The sequence below is a fragment of the Schistocerca serialis genome, chromosome 2, assembly GCF_023864345.2.
Source record: "Schistocerca serialis cubense isolate TAMUIC-IGC-003099 chromosome 2, iqSchSeri2.2, whole genome shotgun sequence".
NCBI lineage: Eukaryota > Metazoa > Arthropoda > Insecta > Orthoptera > Acrididae > Schistocerca > Schistocerca serialis.
In genome coordinates, this window is record NC_064639.1 from 210,244,931 (window position 1) to 210,265,283 (window position 20,353).

The 20,353-nt window shown below is 46.2% G+C and overlaps 1 protein-coding gene across 3 annotated transcripts in view; it reads left to right on the plus strand.

Moving 5' to 3' along the window:
* The window catches only part of LOC126456947 (disks large 1 tumor suppressor protein), a 908,459-nt gene that overhangs the window by 336,781 nt on the left and 551,325 nt on the right, over positions 1-20,353 (plus strand). For all 3 annotated transcript variants that reach the window (XM_050092881.1, XM_050092883.1, XM_050092882.1), the window contains one exon: positions 3,699-3,974. In XM_050092881.1, coding sequence (XP_049948838.1) covers positions 3,699-3,974 — 276 coding nt within the window. The remainder of the gene's footprint in view (positions 1-3,698; positions 3,975-20,353) is intronic.

The window sequence follows — 20,353 nt, forward strand, 5'->3', positions numbered from 1 at the left end:
GCAAGACAACAACTTTCGCACATTCCACGACTTGAAGAAAATAGAGTACGCTGGCATGGACGGCCTAAGGTGACGTGCTTGCCGGATTCATGTACTTACTTAAGCTCACGGCCTGGTCATCACGTGACGCGACAGCAGCGATCCTAGCTCATAAAAGCAGACGTTAATGTTTATAGGGGAACGCACCGATATGAAAAATGGTTCAAATGGCTCTGAGCACTATGGGACTTAACATCAGTCCCCTAGAACTTAGAACTACTTAAACCTAACTAACCTAAGGAGATCACCACATCCATACCCGAGGCAGGATTCGAACCAGCGACCGTAGCGGTCGCGCGGTTCCAGACTGTAGCGCCTAGAACCGCTCGGCCACAGCGTCCGGCACGGATATGAATCGCACCCATTTACCGACACAACACGCCGACAAACTATGCCCCAAAAGTTTCATTTTTGAGAGTAAATTCATTTTACGTTCACCCCATCGCCAGATGTTTACATTTCTTTACGTGTCGTGAATGTTATTTCTGTACTCACGACGATGCGCAATAGCTATTGTTTCTTTACTTACGACGTTTCACAATAGCTATCTTTAACTTCCATTGCAAAACTCTGCAACGCCACTGATAAAGAAACGATGTTCACGACACGTAAATAAATCTAAACATCTGAAGATAGGGTACCAAGGATCTTGAAATGTCACCACGAAAAATAAACGCCTATAAAAACAACTGGTTGCAGCTAATTCATTATATTTACCTTCAGTTTCAGCAGTTTTATTTCTCATACGTCCACAATCGACAAGAATAGGAAAACAAAATATAACAATGAGATGGGAAATCCCAGTTGACAAGCAGTTAGGAATAAAAATTGGTTCAAATGGCTCTAAGCAGTATGTGACTTATCATCTGAGGTCATCAGTCCCCTAGACTTAGAACTACTTAAACCTAACTAACCTAAGGACAACACACACATTCATACCCGAGGCAAGTTAGGAATAACTATGCGATTTTTTGGCCTCGGGCAGGTCGTTAGAATGCTCGAAATTTGGTGTGTTAATATGCACAAACACTATTAATAAGCGTTTGGTAAATATTTCCAAAATTACTTTTAATGACTGATCGCATAGCATCGGTTGTTTCTGTAACGCGAGCCGGCCTCGGTGGTCTAGCGGTTCTAGGCGCTCAGTCCGGAACCGCGCGACTGCTACGGTCGCAGGTTCGAATCCTGCCTCGGGCATGGATGTGTGTGATGTCCTTAGGTTAGTTAGGTTTAAGTAGTTCTAGGGGACTGATGACCACAGATGTTAAGTCCCATAGTGCTCAGAGCCATTTTTCTGTAACACGAAATAAATTATGCCATCAATTCCACGTTTAATTTAAAAATTTTTATAAGTCTAAATCGCTTGAACGCAACATATATCGGTTGTGTTATACAGAAGCCAAACTGTCCGCAGCTCGTGGTCTAGTGGCTAGCGTTGCTGCCTCTCGATCACGGCGTCCCGGATTCGATTCCCTGCTGGGCTGGGGATTTTCTCTGCTGCCTGGGGACAGTTTGTTTTGTCCTCATCATTTCATCATCATCATCATCACCATTCGTGACAATGGTTAGATTGGATCATGTACAAATTGAGCTGTGTAAAAATTTGGACTTCGTACGGGCGCTGATGACTGCGCAGTTGAGCGCCCCACAAACCAAACATCATCACAGAAGCCAAACTGGGAAAATGCGAACAATAGAATGGCGAATATTGAAAACACTCGAACCCTGATCTCCTGTGCTTACTGGGCAGATGCTCTTACCACTACGTCATTCGGACACAGTGAACACCACAACCGCACGGATACCCTAGCACGCCTTCCGTCAGACCCATATTCTCAGCTTACACCATGCACTACAGATGTAGAGGCACTGGTAATTAGCTTCATTACACCACATATATACATGGGCTGGACAAAAATTAGTGGCAAAACGGTTATAATTCATACTAGGCTTTATTGACAGACTTTCACCATATTTCATGCCCTCAGTATAAGCGCCCAGCATTTGGATCACCTCCCGTCAGCGCATCCATATATGTCGATGACTCTCAAGGAACGCCCTACGGTACAGATGATGTCGTCTGTTGTTGAGAGCGTCGCGAAGAAGTTTCTTCATTGTGGCGAACATGTCGTAAACGCACGGACTCATATCGGGCGATTACAGTGGATGTTCCAGTACCTTCCACCTTAGCTTGGATGGCGTGTACAGGTACAGCTGCCCATGCAGCTTCAACACAATACCACAGCTCATCAAGAGTAGTGATTGGCGTATTGTGACGAGCCAGTTGCTCGGCCACCATTGACCAGACGTTTTCAATTGGTGAGAGATCTGGAGAATGTGCTGGCCAGGGCAGCAGTCGAACATTTTCCGTATCCAGAGAGTCCCGTACAGGTTCAAATGGTTCAAATGGCTCTGAGCACTATGGGACTCAACTGCTGAGGTCATTAGTCCCCTAGAACTTAGAACTAGTTAAACCTAACTAACCTAAGGACATCACAAACATCCATGCCCGAGGCAGGACTCGAACCTGCGACCGTAGCAGTCTTGCGGTTCCAGACTGCAGCGCCTTTAACCGCACGGCCACTTCGGCCGGCTGTCCCGTACAGGACCTGCAACATGTGGTCGTGCATTATCCTGCTGAAATGTAGGGTTTCGCAGGGATCGAATGAAGGGTAGAGCCACGGGTCGTAATACATCTGAAATGTAACATCCACTGTTCAGAATGCCGTCAATGCGAACGAGAGGTGACCGAGACTTGTAACCAATGGCACCTCAGACCATCACGCCGGGTGACGCGCCAGTATGGCGATGACGAATACACGCTTTCAATGTGCGTTCACCGCGATGTCGCCAAACACGGATGCGACCATCACGATGCTCTAAACAGATCCTGGATTCATCCGAAAAAATGACGTTTCGCCATTCGTGCACCCAGGTTCGTCGTTGAGTACACCATCGCAGGCGCTCGTGTCTGTGATGCAGCGTCAGGGGCAACCGCAGCCATGGTCTCCGAGGTGACAGTCCATGCTGCTGCAAACGTCGTTGAACTGTTCGTGCAGATGGTTGTCGTCTTGCAAACGTCCCAATCTGTTGACTCAGGGATCGAGACGTGGCTGCACGATCCTTTTACAGCCATGCGGATAAGATGCCTGTCATCTCGACTGCTAGTGATACGAGGCCGTTGGGACCCAGCACGGCGTTCCGTATTACCCTCCTAAACCCACCGATTCGATTTTCTGCTAACAGTCATCGGATCTCGACCAACGCGAGCAGTAATGTTGCGATACGATAAACCACAATCGCGATAGGCTAGAATCCGACCTTTATCAAAGTCGGAAACGTGATGGTACGCGTTTCTCCTCCTTACACGAGGCATCACAACATCGTTTCACCAGGCAACGCCAGTCAACTGCTGTTTGTGTATGAGAAATCGGTTGGAAAATTTCCTCATGTCAGCACGTTGTAGGTGTCGCCACCGACGCCAATCTTGTGTGAATGCTCTGAAAAGCTAATCGTTTGCATATCACAGCATCTTCTTCCTGTCGGCTAAATTTCGCGTCTGTAGCACGTCATCTTCGTGGTGTAGCAATTTTAATGCCCAGTAGTGTGTTTTAGGCATTTAAGCTGGTCTGGCCTGACACGCGATTCCTTGTGCGCAGGTGAACGGCGATGCGGAGTGGGAGTTCGAGGAGATGGTGCTGGAGCGCGGCGGCGCGGGCCTGGGCTTCAGCATCGCGGGCGGCACCGACAACCCGCACGTGGGCGACGACAGCGCCATCTACATCACCAAGCTCATCCCGGGCGGCGCCGCCGCCGCCGACGGCCGCCTCCGCGTCGGCGACACCATCCTCCAGGTCAACGACGTCTCCGTCGTCGACGTGCCGCACGCCGCAGCCGTCGACGCGCTCAAGCGCGCCGGCAACACCGTCCGCCTCGTGAGTACTACCTCTCTCTCTCTCTATCTCTCTCTCTCTCTCTATCTCTCTCTCTCTATCTCTGTCCCTGTCTCTGTTCTGATCTTCTCTCCTCTCAGGTAGGTCCGTTGGAAGAGCCGGAACAAGGCCAAAGCGGTCCGCTGAAGGAGCCAAGCTGAAAGGCCACTAGTATAGCTCACTTGCAGATATTGTATCATAAGTAGCGAAAACCTGCATGAGTCAAAGTGTACGATAATACAGTGTCCAGTCATACAGGGTGAAAAGTATTTAAACCGACAAACTCTGTGAGGTTGTAGGGGACATCGAAACAAATATTTTTCCCTAATGTCATTTTTTCCTATGAGAAGTATTTAAACCGGTAGAGAAAGATTTCTCTGGCGGCAAATTAATTAAACCAACAAACACTTTTCCATTTTTTATGACCAAGAGACTACACATTAACACAACCCAATTACAATTACAGTAGATTTTCAAAAATGCCTCCATTGACACGTAAACAAAGGTTACACCGTTGGATCATGGTCTGTCTGACACGGGCATAAACCCCAGGAGTATCCTTAATTGTTCCTGTTGCTGCTACTATCCGGACAACCAGATCCCCTTCTAATGTAACACTAGTTGCGTAAACAAGGTTGCGCATCTCTCCCCACACAAAAAAATCCAGAAGGGACATATCTGCGGATCGAGCAGGCCATGGTACAGGACCACCTCTGCCAATCCACGTTTCTGTTAACCGTCGGTCCAGGAATCAACGCAGACGACGACTGAAATGTACCGATGCCCCGTCATGTTGGACCCACATGCGTTCTCTTGTAGGGAGCGGGACGCCTTCCAGCACTTCTGGCAATGCTCTGGGTGGATAATCAACTAGTTCCAGGTTGTGGACACGCTGTAAGTGAAATGGATGTAACAATTGCTCTCGAAGGACTGTTCTTACATTCGTCTGATTCGTCCCCATGTTACGTGCAATTGCACGAGTGCTGATTGAAGGATCCCGCTCCACATGCTGCAAGGCAGCTCCACAAATTGCAGCGTTCTTACCGTGCGACGGCGTCCCTGTCCAGGTAATCTGCTAAATGACCCGGTCTCCCGCAGACGTTGGTACACAGCATCAAAGGTCGTATGATGCGGGATACGGCGATTAGGATATGTTATTGATAAACCCGCTGTGCAGCTCGTCCGTTGTGGTGCGCCACGTAGTATGCAACAACCTTATCAGTGTACTCACTGCAGATGTATCGCTCCATTAGGAAACAGAGACAACGCACTACTACACTGATGGACAGCAGTTCCCTACTACCGAAGATCTTAATATGGCCTCTAACAACTGAAGAGCGTAATACGGCCTCCACCGGTTTAAAGAATCCTCATAGGAAAAAATGACATTAGGGAAAAATATTTGTTTTGATGTCCTCTACAACCTCCCAAAGTTTGTCTGTTTAAATACTTTTCACCCTGTATACAGTCTGCCAGAAACCCGAATAATCATCGTTTGCAATATGAGATGTGCAGGAATAGAGTCAGTGAGGAAGTTCTGCAAGGTACCGACAGGAAAGTGGAGCCCTGCGACTCTACTGCCGTTGCCAACTGCGCTAGGGTTCTCGGCTGAGGATCCATGACGCGAATAGCCCGATCTAGGTGGTCCCACATATTCCCGATATGGTTTAAATTTGGAAACTTGTGGTAAGTTTCAGTGGGACTAAACTGCTGAGGTCATCGGTCCCTAGGCTTACACACTACTTAATCTAACTCAAACTAACGTGCGCTATGGACAACACACATAACTATTCCCGAGGGAGGACTCGAACCTCCGATGGGGGGAGGCGCGGGAACCGTGACAAGGCACCCCTAGACCGCGCGGCTACCTCGCGCGGCTTTGATTTAAATCCGGGGAGTTTGGTGGCCAGCTGAGTACAGTAAACACAGCCTGGTGCTCTTCGAACTATGGACGCTCACTGCCGGCTGTGTGACACGTTATATTGTCCTGCTGGTAGATGCCATCGTGCCGAGGAGAAACAAAGTGCATGTAGGCGTTGACATGATCCTGATCCACAAGGACAAATGCATATTTCCGTTGAGCCATTGTGTCTTACAGAATGACGAGATCACCCAGGAAGTGCTAAGAAAACATTTCCCAGAACATGACGCTCCATCGTGGTTGCAGAGCGTTTCCTTTCGGACATTTCACGCCATACGCGCGACCGGTATCTGTCCGGTGGACCATAAAACTTAATGCATCCGAGAAGGCCACCTGTCGCCAGTCAGTCAAGGTCCAGTTCGGTATTGGCGTGCAAATTCCAGCATTCGTCGCCAATGACAGCAGCAAAGTTCACTGAACTGTAGTTGAGGGGACACAGCTTGTAGCCCCTTGGTTCATCTGGGCGGTTACTTGGTCAATATTCGGCCGTACACGTCACCACAGCCGTCGTTCACTCGTGTCGTGAATGGTCTGTGGTGCACTACAGATGCCTAAGGGCAGGTTTTGGACAGCGCCATTTTGCCATGCACAGTATACGAGGAAAGGTCAGAAAATAACACAGAATAATTTTACTAGCAAAAAGTTTAATAAGTAACAAAACAAAACAAAATCACAAGTGAACTTACATCTTTTAGCAACTTTCCTACGTAGTCACCGACGTTCTGAACACATTTCTCCCATCGAGGCACCAGTTTCAGTGTGCCCCATTCGCAGAAGACTGTTTGGTTGAAGTTTAGCCATCTTCGGACCGCTGATTTCATTTCCGTGTCTGTCGCAAAGAGTTGGCCAGCCAGGAATTTCTTCATGGACCCAAACAGATGAAGATCCGACGGACCAAGGTCCGGACTGTATGGTGGATGCGGGAGCAGCTCCCACTCAAATTTGGTGATTCCCTCACGAACAGGAGCAGCAACGCAGGGTTGTGCATTGTCATGAAGAAGTTTCACACCGTCATTAATGCTGTGGCGTTTGTCACGAAGGGCACGAAGTAACTTAACGCACGTTTTAATGTAGGCTGCAGCATTCACAGCGGTCCCGTCTTCATCAAAGTCCAACAATAACCCACGATGCATATCCCTGAGTCATTTTGAATTTTTTCGTATTGGGGAACCAGAATGTTACCACTCCATGGAGACTTGCTTGGTTTCGGGCGTGTAGTAGTACGTCCACGACTCTTCATCAATGACGATTGGTTTCGGAAGGTCATGCCCTTCTGCGGCGCAGTGCGTTAAGAGATCCAAGGTTGTCATCATTCGCTGGCCCTTGTGGTTGTGTCTCCTGTTCTTAGGTGCCCAGCAAGCACTAACTTTACGAAATTTCAACGTGTCAAGAACAGTGGCGTACACCGCATCATAGGAAATGTTGAACTGCTGCGATTATGTTCGCAGTTGCACACGCCGGTCGTTCAAAATTACTGGCTCAAAGTCTCCGACCTTCTCCGGGGTTGCAGCCTTGAACGGCGGCCCGGAGCGTGGCGAATCACTGAGGTTCACGAGGCCCCCCTGCTGTAAAAAGGCATAGACATTGCTACGGTCCATATAGTAGTCTCTATACACGCCACGCATGTCCTTGTGATCGGAAATGCTTCCACCCTTGGCTCGAAAGCTAATGACCATGTCCTTTTGGACATTAGATAAATCACTCCGTATCGCATTACAACTCTTGTACAGTTTCTCCGCGTCCTCCCGACACGGTTTGTATATCCTCCATAGCTAGTGTTACCACCTGCCGCGCGTGAGTGGTTATTCCACGTTGATTTTGAACATAGGCGGTGGTCACATTAAGGTGACTGGACCATGTAGAAGCGAGGAGTCCCAGTAAGCATGGGTTCGCAAACAAGCCGTTTGCGAGATAGTTGCGAATATGTGGTTACGATTCGCCACTAACTTCACTCTCAAATACTGTCGCAGTTCATATAAATGTATTGAAATGTATACTTTCCGGTTAATACCCTACATGACTGGTTTCAATTTGCGCCCAAGGCCTATCTCAACTACAGATACAATACTATTTGAACACGTTACATGTTGCAATTTACTGTACCCTCGTACCCGTTAAAGATGTTCCACGTGTCGTCCTCACATTGGAGACAATATGCTCGTATCGGTGGTGAGTTACGAATTCTTTCAAATACAATCGATTATACAATTCACTGCTGCAGTTCTTCAATCTATCACTTAGAGATAACCGCAGACAGAAAAATCCAGCAGATTAAGATCAGGTGATCATTGAGGTCAATGTACAGGCCCTGCTAGATGTATCTATCTTGGGCCATATTGGGACATTAGATTTCGTCGTATACCAGCAGCAAAATCTGCATATGCCCCATGACGCATGTAACACATTCCCCGACGTTGCGCAAGGTAAGGTAGGCCGTGCGTAAAATTTACGCCCAGTTAGACGGGGACAATCGAAACGCTTACATTTCAAATACATTTGTGCTAACTACAACCTGCTTTTATACTGAACTCAGCGACGAAGCAGAACCACACATTCGCGTTTATCTCCCAAAAGACTCGTCAATCATGCTGACACCGTAAGTTGTCTGTGCAAGTGGCTACGTCAGATGAACTGCAAGAGGAAGTCCTAAAAGATTTGATTACCTCTTTTACAGGCAGATTCCGCGATGATGTTACAAATTTTCAGGGATTGTGGACAAGAGTGAGTGAATAAATTTGAGATAAAGGACGCTGGTACAGAAACAACCGAGTCGAAACATACAAGCGAAAATCGTTGTGATACCCCTGACAGTGGACTCCCATCTACTCCGTACTCTTTGCTTTCCATGTTTTGGGAGTCGGTTGTATGTAGCAAAACCAGGAAAAAGTCCAATAAACTTAAGCTCACAAAGTGCACAGCTTAGGAGCTATTAGCACATGTTCATCTTTACTACTGTAAAGACCGAGCGAGGTGGCGCAGTGGTTAGCACACTGGACTCGCATTCGGGAGGACGACGGTTCAATCCCGCGTCCGGCCATCCTGATTTAGGTTTTCCGTGATTTCCCTAAATCGCTCCAGGCAAATGCCGGGATGGTTCCTTTCAAAGGGCACGGCTAACTTCCTTCCCCATCCGCCCCTAATCCGATGAGACCGGTGACCTCGCTGTCTGGTTTCCTCCCCCAAAAACCAACCAACCAACCTACTACTGTAAAACATGTCACTTTTTCTCAACAATTGCTCATAGCTCTTAAGGTACGCTTTTAGGAGCACATGTGTATTAGGCAACTTTTTCTTGTTTTTCTCCATAATACCTCATTCCAAAATATGGAAAGCAAGGAGTTTGCAGTAGAAGAGTTCCACCGTCAAAAAGGTATCACAACGATTTTCGCATATGTGTTCGACTCGGTTGTCTCCGGACTAGGGCTCCTTGTATCAAATTGATACATTTACCCTTCTTCATAATCCCTCAAAGTTTGTAACATCACCACAGAATCACTCTGTATAAATGTCCCTGCGTCCGGTAGGTAATCTTCTCCATTGGTCGCAGATTCTTTGCTGACAAACTATGAAGTCAAGAAAGCTAATAAGGAACGCTATTTTTATCTTGAATGATGTGTTCCAAGTACTTTGATTTTTAAGAAGGGATGCCATCTCATTTTATTTTTGTGGTGATAAAACACTTATCATACTGCGAAACACGTATCACCCAGCAATTTATTACCGACTGAGAGCCGGTAAAGTCAAGAATAAGATGTCTATTCATAGCTCCGAGCAGAGCAGCAAGTGACAAAACAACCAGTCTTTTCTTATATTAACTATTTCCGCTTCTTCTAAATTTCGGTGTCCCAAAGCCAGCACCCAGTCATCGGCATATCCAAACTCACCGAGATCTAATTTTAGGCATATGGAATATGCAAAGATAAAACAGCAGTTGGGCGTGGACAGATTCCTGAGGTAGCCAATGGTTTAGCGTCTTTGAAGGGCTGTTGCTAAGAGGGTAGACGTCGAGACGTCGCGGGAAGGAGCTATTACGTTTGGGCGTGCTCTTGACCATATCGGTTTGTTGGTGTAGCACTGCGGATTGCTCATCATCTCTTACACGGAATGGTGTACCATTCGAAGACATGTTACACGGCCTAAGGACTGGTCGTAAAAAGGTCACAATCGGCAGAGATCGGAGTCGAGTGTCACGCCTTGTGTCAATGATAGTCGGGTGCAACCCGGCACGGATTGCCAATTTCAGTGATGTATGTCCGTCGAAGCCAATTTCCAAACAAAGATTGCCAAGGAAACTGCGTGCAGTGGACATTCGAAATCTGGCAGTTAGCAGAAAGCCCTGTCCACAGCAGCACATCAAGATGCACGTTTTCAGTAGGCCAAACATGGCAGAAACTGGGTGCTGGCCTTCTGGGACCGTGTAGTGTTCATTTCAACATTCTCGGTGACCATGTATTGCTCCTTATTCCACTTCTTCATGCTGAATATGTTGTGGACACTCCCGGATTCCAAGGTGACGACAGCCGTTTTCACAGGGCTGCACACACACGTTTCTGGTTCGACGAACATTCGAGGACACTACAGCATCGCTAAATCACACGATGTTCAGAATGAAACTTTCACTGTGCAGCGGAGTGTAAGCTGTAAGAAACTTCCTGGTAGATTAAAATTATGTGCCAGGCCGAGACTCAACTCGGGGACCTCTGCCTTTCTACCGAGCTACCCGAGCACGACTCACGACACGTCCTCACAACTTTACTTCCGCCAGTACCTCATCTCCTACATTCCACACTTCACAGAGGCTCTCCTGCGACACTTAGAAGACTAGCACTCCTGGAAGAAAGGATATTGCTGAGACATGACTTCATCACAACATGGAGGGTGTTTCCAGAATGAAATTTCCTCTCTGCGACGGAAGGCCCGCGGAAGGCAAAGGTTCCGAATTCGGGTCTCGGGCCGGCGCACAGTTTTAATCTGCAAGAAAGTTTCACTCGATCTTAATGTCATAGAAAATGTCAGAGAATATTCGAAGCAACAGTTAACGATGAACAACTCTGCAGCTTGGTATCTCTGTGTGATTTAATCATCAGTGAGCGGCATCAACTGAGTATGGCATACACGAAGAAACTTGTGAATTCCTCGAAGCACGCCATAATCAAGAATAGAGGCGGTGTTACGGTATCCTTGGGAAAGGGGGTGACGAATTTTTCTCCATGTTGTGGTTATGTCATAGTAATGTTTCCTAAAAGTTGGCCATATCTCAGTGTTACATTTTGTACAGTAATAATGTGCGCTCCTGTTGCCGTGCGTAAGTGATTACGCGTTGGTATGTTGTAGCAGATTTTACATTCTTTTACTGCTCGATATTGCGCAGCTGAGGAGCTGATTACGAAAACAGCCCTTCTCAATAATTTACATTTTTCAGGAGTGCAGTAAAACTTTGTAAATCGCTATGTGTAATTTTGTTCTCACTTGTATTTTTATATTGCTTCCTAGGTAGGTGTACCTAAAACATTCCTTTGACATAGTAATAATTTAACATTGAGCCTGCTACAAGGAAATTTTTGTCAAAGTGGCGTTCTCACTGACACAGGTTTCTCTCTTCAGATAATTTAGTTGGAAGTAGATAGGGCACTTTCAATTTGACGCCACTTCGCCGACTTGCAGCCGATGAGGATGATAGGATGGTGATGAGGACAGCACAACACCCAGTCCCTGGGCGGGGAAAATTCCCTGATCCCTCCGGGAATCGAACCCGGGCACAGAGGTTTGACAATCCGTCACTCTGACCATTTAGCTACCGGGGGCGGACACGGAAAATATTAAGAAATACATATGGATTAAAAGTATACATTTAAGGATTTAGGTGCAAAGTTAATCTGTTTAAATTCTGAACATTAATAATTCAATAATACTAAAAGGAGAAATTTTAAACTATAAAATTACACTCCTGGAAATGGAAAAAAGAACACATTGACACCGATGTGTCAGACCCACCATACTTGCTCCGGACACTGCGAGAGGGCTGTACAAGCAATGATCACATGCACGGCACAGCGGACACACCAGGAACCGCGGTGTTGGCCGTCGAATGGCGCTAGCTGCGCAGCATTTGTGCACCGCCGCCGTCAGTGTCAGCCAGTTTGCGGTGGCATACGGAGCTCCATCGCAGTCTTTAACACTGGTAGCATGCCGCGACAGCGTGGACGTGAACCGTATGTGCAGTTGACGGACTTTGAGCGAGGGCGTATAGTGGGCATGCGGGAGGCCGGGTGGACGTACCGCCGAATTGCTCAACACGTGGGGCGTGAGGTCTCCACAGTACATCGATGTTGTCGCCAGTGGTCGGCGGAAGGTGCACGTGCCCGTCGACCTGGGACCGGACCGCAGCGACGCACGGATGCACGCCAAGACCGCAGGATCCTACGCGGTGCCGTAGGGGACCGCACCGCCACTTCCCAGCAAATTAGGGACACTGTTGCTCCTGGAGTATCGGCGAGGACCATTCGCAACCGTCTCCATGAAGCTGGGCTACGGTCCCGCACACCGTTAGGCCGTCTTCCACTCACGCCCCAACATCGTGCAGCCCGCCTCCAGTGGTGTCGCGACAGGCGTGAATAGAGGGACGAATGGAGACGTGTCGTCTTCAGCGATGAGAGTCGCTTCTGCCTTGGTGCCAATGATGGTCGTATGCGTGTTTGGCGCCGTGCAGGTGAGCGCCACAATCAGGACTGCATACGACCGAGGCACACAGGGCCAACACCCGGCATCATGGTGTGAGGAGCGATCTCCTACACTGGCCGTACACCACTGGTGATCGTCGAGGGGACACTGAATAGTGCACGGTACATCCAAACCGTCATCGAACCCATCGTTCTACCATTCCTAGACCGGCAAGGGAACTTGCTGTTCCAACAGGACAATGCACGTCCGCATGTATCCCGTGCCACCCAACGTGCTCTAGAAGGTGTAAGTCAACTACCCTGGCCAGCAAGATCTCCGGATCTGTCCCCCATTGAGCATGTTTGGGACTGGATGAAGCGTCGTCTCACGCGGTCTGCACGTCCAGCACGAACGCTGGTCCAACTGAGGCGCCAGGTGGAAATGGCATGGCAAGCCGTTCCACAGGACTACATCCAGCATCTCTACGATCGTCTCCATGGGAGAATAGCAGCCTGCATTGCTGCGAAAGGTGGATATACACTGTACTAGTGCCGACATTGTGCATGCTCTGTTGCCTGTGTCTATGTGCCTGTGGTTCTGTCAGTGTGATCATGTGATGTATCTGACCCCAGGAATGTGTCAATAAAGTTTCCCCTTCCTGGGACAATGAATTCACGGTGTTCTTATTTCAATTTCCAGGAGTGTAGAATGGTTAATTAAAACAGATACATTTAATCAGAGTTCACCGTCTAGCGAATGAAGCCAACTGATAGCAGAGGGAGCAGCATCAGTTAAGCTACTGAATGGTCTTGGGTACTTTGTCAGAGGCCAGTCTCCGACAATATGCTGAACGGCTTGCTCTTGGGCTCCACAATTACAGGCTGGTGACGTCTTCACAATTTCCAAGATGGTGTACCCGGGCAACGGACTGCTAAGGAAGTCTGCACCACCGGCAGCAATACTAGATCTACTATTTCTCACGGCTGTTCAGGACAACAGCACAAGAAAACGAAATGCCACATTAAAGATGCATAGATCTGAACAAATCATGCTCTCTCTGGTCCTCTTCACTACTGTTGCGAGTTTTGATCATGTCCAAACTCAATTCATCTTCTCCCTCTCCACAGGCAATTAGTGTAGTGAAAAAGTTTTGGCTGTCATTCATCAAGAAAGTAAATCGAAGCTTGAAGTCTGTAGTTTTCGATTACATAATCTTGATTACATTGCTGTATAGCTAACTGAAAGTCAACTAGTGTTGATCTTCACTTAGTTCTGCCTATTCTTTGCAAATGTGTCATGGTAAGTGATGACTACGACTACATCATTGAAAATATCGTGAACACTTGTTACGAAATACTATAGTTGTCTCGCATAAAGTATTATATTAGTTTTTAGCTAAGCTACAGGAAGTTTTTGCGCGTAATCGAAAGGTACAACTATCTAATCCCTGTCGGGCATTATCAACTATGATAAGACCAGGCAAGTAGTGATTTGGAACATTTTTTTTTTCATTTTATATGTCATGAGATGAGTTGTTCCCATTGTTCAGCTATTGTCGACTGAAAGCATCTTAGTCTTTGCATCTCCAGCCAAATGAAGTAGATGTCACTTTACGTACATACCTTCAAGAAGAGCTTATTTGCAGTCATCGCCAACGCTTTTGGGCGGGAACACATCTGCCATGATGGTTGACCTGTTCCTCTTCCATCAGCCTCTTCTTTTTTAATTACGTTTACTTTCTTTCTTGAAATTTATTTCGGACCATTGGACACTGTCTTCGGTACCCATAACAGAATCACAGGCACCGAGCCTTAACACAGGCAAGGAGTAGAATGGAAGACCCCAACAGTTAGGTAGGGGATAATAAATATTCAGGTTGTCGCCAACTTCCACACAATAGTAACCCATATCTATTCGCAAAGGCCATTTTTGGTTAGAAGCCTGTTTGACAAGGGTCTTTCTGTAGAGCAGTCCTCCATTGAGTTGCAATACTTCAGGACAGGGACTGTTTCTGCCGTATTTGGTAAATGCAAATGGTGAGTTTCTGACATGACTGACAGAAAGCGCCGAAACCCTGAAAACAAAAATAGCGAGTTTTTTTTAACGAACTCTTGAATAACGCTGAATTTTTTTGTGTTTGTGCGTGTATTTATCTTAACGACAAACAGTCGCCCGCGATAAGCATCTGTTTGCCAGCGTCGCTGCAGAGTTCAGTTCCGTCCACATTTTTCCAGAGCTTCTTTATTTTTCTTCTGATATTGAGTTTTTCTTAAACGACTTCCATGAAGTCGTACCGTGACTGCAGTTATTACAGAGTCGCGCCAGTGTCTTGTCTTCCCTGTCGTTCCGGATATGACCTGGAATGTTTTTATTCCACCATCTCCCGAGAACTGGCTAGTGCAGCCCCAGGCAAGCTTACCCCGTTTTCCTGTTGATGCACTTATACGCTGATTTGCGAGGCACGTTAAGTTCCCAGAAGGCTGTTCCCGCATTTCCCGTGATGTTATTGCTCGCGGCTGTAGGAATGGATGTAACATTTCGCGAAATTCCCCGCTTGCAATGTTTTTAGTTTTCTAGTACTACATATGGTACCTGCTGATTGGACAAACATTATTGCGAAGTAATAACGCAGCAACCAACTAACTTGGCAGCTGACATGCGAAAGACACTCTTTACACTCCTCGAGATAAACAGATCTGATCTTTTTGAAAACGGCACCAAAAAGAGATTAGCCACTGCTAAACTATTTCACGAATTACGGTCACCGAAGGCGGAAGTATGATGTAGGAAGTTAGGAGAGTAGTTCTGTGTCGTAGAACTGATAAACGGTCACCAACATCGCAATCAAATGACGACGTGAAACCGTTCACTTTCATTCTGACAAACGAATATTAGTGTTGAGTAATGTCTTAAGAGCCCGCCCGGTTAGCCGTTCGGTCTAACGCACGGCTTTCCGGGCGGGAAGGCGCTCCGGACCCCGGCACGAATCCGCCCGGCGGATTTGTGTCGAGGTCCGGTGAGCCGGCCAGTCTGTGGATGGTTTTTAGGCAGTTTTCCATCTGCCTCGGCAAATGCGGGCTGGTTCCCCTTATTCCGCTGCGCAAACAAGTTCTCCACGTACGCGTACACCACCATTACTCTACCACGCAAACATAGGGGTTACACTCGTCTGGTGTTCACAATGGTTCAAATGGCTCTGAGCACTATGGGACTTAACATCTGTGGTCATCAGTCCCCTAGAACTTAGAACTACTTAAACCTAACTAACCTAAGGGCATCACACACATCCATGCCCGAGGCAGGATTCGAACCTGCGACCGTAGCAGTCGCGCGGTTCCGGACTGAGCGCCTAGAACCGCTAGACTCGTCAGGTGTGAGACGTTCCCTGGGGGTCCACCGGAGGCCGAACCGCACAATAACCCTGGGTTCGGTGTGAGGCGGCGGAGGGGTGAAGTGGACTGCGGTAGTCGTCGTCGGGTTGCGGACCACTGCGGCTGCGTTTCTAGGTCTCCGGTTAACATAACATAATGTCTTAAGAGCCCCCACACACTCAGTATTTATTGCGTAGTAATATTATATCAATATATTCCACAAACGTATGAAGCCAAGAATGGCACAACAATATTGCGCATTATTTATGCCCGGAATGCGTCAGTTGAAACTCTGCCTTCGTAGTGAACCTGTCGCCGCTCGGCGATTTGGAACTCGTAGGCTATGAATTGCAGCTGACTTCCTTGCTCTTCAGAACACATACAGAAAGTATGCAGAACGCACGAAATATGTCTGAAAAGCTCCCAGTGAACATTTCAGTGAGGCAGGGGCTCATTCAGTGAAGTATAGATTCGTAAACTACAACAACATTACAATAATTATAAATTATAACACGTGACTGTATAATTTATCGTGTACATATGCTGTTTTTCTATGTGTTTCTCTAGTGCAACAAGTGTTGCAAATAAAACTGTCTCAAACCAAATAAAACAATTGTTTTCCGATTACTGATTGAAATCTTATATTTTGTGCTGCCCACGATGTGACAGCAGTTTCCTCTACTATTGTGAAAAACGAGATATCTGGCGTTTTCTTAACAGTTAGGAACTTCATTTCTCAAAGTAAAAGTACCACATGTTCGTTTGATACACATCCTCCAGAACACTCTCTGATCTTATGTCACTTACTTTTTTCGCTTCTTTGCGGAAATTCGTTCGGAGCGATTTGAATTTCTCTAGGTCTCGGGAGGAGCAATACTACCCATACATATACAATATACTGAGCGAGCGTAAATATTTTTAAAGCTTTCCATTCGTCTTCAATGTCCTGTATTATGCAAATCGTCAATACCGTTCTCAGACTGTCGCAATAAGTATTGAGCGTCACATGGTCCTTTTAGTCTTACTAAATATGTACCAAGTAAAGAAATAAAGACAGCATAGACCCGACGTGGTTTAATGTTAACTTCATAGAATGTTGCGAAAAGGGATTGTTACACTCACGGTATAAAACAAGCAAACTTTATGGACCTAGACAGAAAACATAATGACCATTCCAGTATCCGTAAGCCTACAGTAATTTCCACAGACAGATCTTGGCGAAAGATGTATTACAATTCCTAGAAAGTTCTGGCTCTGTGTAAACTTATTCGACGGATCCAAGCTCGTGGGTCAGTCTGGTGTTGAGACTGAAGACTACAGACAGAAATCCAAAGTATAAAACACTACATTTAAAAATGTGTTGACAGATGAGAGTACTATATACCGATGCTTGGCCGCCGCACAAACTCACAGATGAGAGATACTGAAGCAGTAGCCCCCGGTATTGAAAAACAGTTTAGACTACACAAAGTGAAGAAGACAGCAGATCGTGGTGGAATCCCTGTTGAACAGGACACGTTGCGGAATTAGCGCTTTTCCTAGCTCTCGCACAGGAAATACTCACCGTCGCCCTCGATAGTCCTCTCTCTTCCTTTTCTGTGAAGGACTCTGAGCAGACAGCGCTGGAATCAGCGGCCCACAAACCAATTGTATTTTGGAGATATGTGGGCAATTTTTTCATAGTGTGCTCTCACTGCAGAAAAGAAAGTAACGTAGTTTTTACCCATCTCTGCTCCTTTCATAAGAACATCCATTTCACTATGGAAATAGACTGGAGTACTGCTTGCGGCGCCGCGCGGGATTAGCCGAGCGGTCTGCGGCGCTGCAGTCATGGACTGTGCGGCTTGTCCCGGCGGAGGTTCGAGTCCTCCCTCGGGCATGGGTGTGTGTCTTTGTGCTTAGGATAATTTAGGTTAAGTAGTGTGTAAGCTTAGGGACTGATGACCTTAGCAGTTAAGTCCCATAAGATCTCACACACATTTGAACATTTTTTTGCTGTGCGGTGTGTGACGGAGGACATCGAAAAAGCTCAAAGAAGGGCAGCTTATCCAGGAACAGGGTAGAGAGTGCCACAGACATGATACATGAATTGACATGGCGATCATTGAAACAAAGGCATTTTTCGTTGCAGCAGGATCTTCTCGTGAAATTTCAATCATCAACTGACTCCTCCCATTGCGAAAGTATTCTCTTGGCACCGACCTACATTAGGGAGAAATGTCCATCGTAATAAAATAAGGGAAATCAGAGCTTGCACAGGAAAAGTAAGTACTCGTTTTTCCCACGCGCTATTCGAGAGTGGAACAAAAGGGAAGAAGCTTGAAGGCGGTTCGATGAAACCTTTGACCAGGCAACTGTGAATGGCAGAATAATCATGTAGATGTAGAGGGTTCTCTGCCATTCCTGGGTGTTGTGATTAGACGGAAGAACGATGGTTCTGTGGGGCATTCAGATTTATAGTAAGCCCACTCATATCGATGTGTATGTGCAATCATCGAGTTTTCATAGGCCGCCGCATACTTACGTAGCCCTTTCACACTGAGCTCACACAGTCTCAGACGAGATAGATTGAGTAGATAGACTTTTCGTTCCAATATATTCGTAGTGGGGAGATTCTCCATGGTGCAGAAAATGTCAGAAAACAAAACAAAAATACATAAAAATATTTGCACAGAGAATACAGATATGCTAAGGTAGCTTCCACAGACACCTAGTGAAGGGGTCCTCATGGATATGGGTCAAGAAAAACAATCTTAAATATATTTTCGTTTAAAAGATAATAGCAAACTTATCGTAAAACATTTAGGTGTTCGGTACATGGACTAAAGAGCTGTCCCTCCTAAAGACAGTGTTCCGGGAAAATAGATATTCTACCCAGCAGATGAAAAGGGCACTATTAGTTAAAACAAAAAACCAGGAAGTGGATAAAGGGGAGAGCATGCCTTTATTGGCAATATTTCGTTCAACATACCCAAAATCTTCCGAAAATTTAAGGTGAAATAGGTTTTATGATCATCATCTAAGGTTGCAGACTTTCTGGGATCAGTGAAGGACAGTTTGGTACTGCAGAAGGTGTGAGGTTTCTCATATTTTGGACAGGATGTTATTTTCCAAATTTTACATTTTATTGGGACGCTGCAACTGGCAGAAGTAATTCGCTGCCTTACGCAGCACTGCAGAACTCGAAAGCACCGAATGAGAAGCTAGTTCGCATGCAGGCATCGATAACTGCAGAACCATATGGCACAGCAATGACACATTGGAGCGAGTATATGTAGTCAAGCCATTAAAATGAATCTTGCTTGGCGATCGATACGTAGGGGAACCGCATTCATTCACGCGTGTATCTCAGAACTTGGTTATTAAATACTAGCAGAGAAAACCAGCGTTGCCCAGGTATTTGTTAATAGCTGTTCGTCCACGCCCGTACCACGCAGTATCTGGCCGTGTGATTAACGTTTTTGGCGTTACATGTCCTGAACTATATGTCGTACGATGATGTAATAATGTAGGCAAATTCAACGACATATGCGGATACCGACTGAGAAATGTATTGCGAGTGTAATAGCAAATAAGTAATAAATTCAAACGTCATACACGATGCGGCTGTTTTTCATGCAGCACATTGCTTATGACGTCATATCTGCTGAACTACGTGTAATACAGTGATATAATTTTGCAGTTAAATTCAGTGCTATAAGTGCGTACTCTCTGCAAAACATGTTACGTGTAAAGGTAGTTGTAAAGAAGTAGTAAATTATGACGTCATGTATCATGCGGTACATTTACTGCATGAACAGTGGAAAAGTAGTAAGAGGTAAACATTTTTCCGTTCATCATTTTGTAGGGGTTGTCAGCGAGAAAAGATTTCGTAAAGATTTAAAATAATGTGTAAGGTTCGTTGCAAGTCGCTAAGTACTCTCATTCTCAAAAACTGGGCAAATGAAACCTGGGAATTCACGCGTGGCGAACTGCGCTTCTTTTTCAACCCCGTCCCTTTGACAAGTTGGTGGTTCTTACAGCCGCAGTGATTGTTGCCTGACAGTATGGTTTATGTGTACCAGGTTTGGTTGAAATCGATCCAACGGTTTAATAGGATATGTGAAACACACACGCATACATATTTTTATTTTTATAATGTTTATGATGTGGTTACCGAAACCCACTTTAGCGTTCCAAGCACTAGGAAGATCCCACATTGCTCCAGAGCTTTAATACGATAGTGTATCTATGCAGTAAACCAGTTAAAACGATTAACACACACACATACATTTTTATATAATGTTTATGGATTGGTTACCAAAACCCACTTCAGCGTCCCAAGCACTAGGAAGCGCCCATATGTTTTCGGAGCTTTAATACGATAGTGTTTTTATGCAGTAAACCAGTTAAAACAATAAACAAACAAACATTGTTAAACTACTGACGAT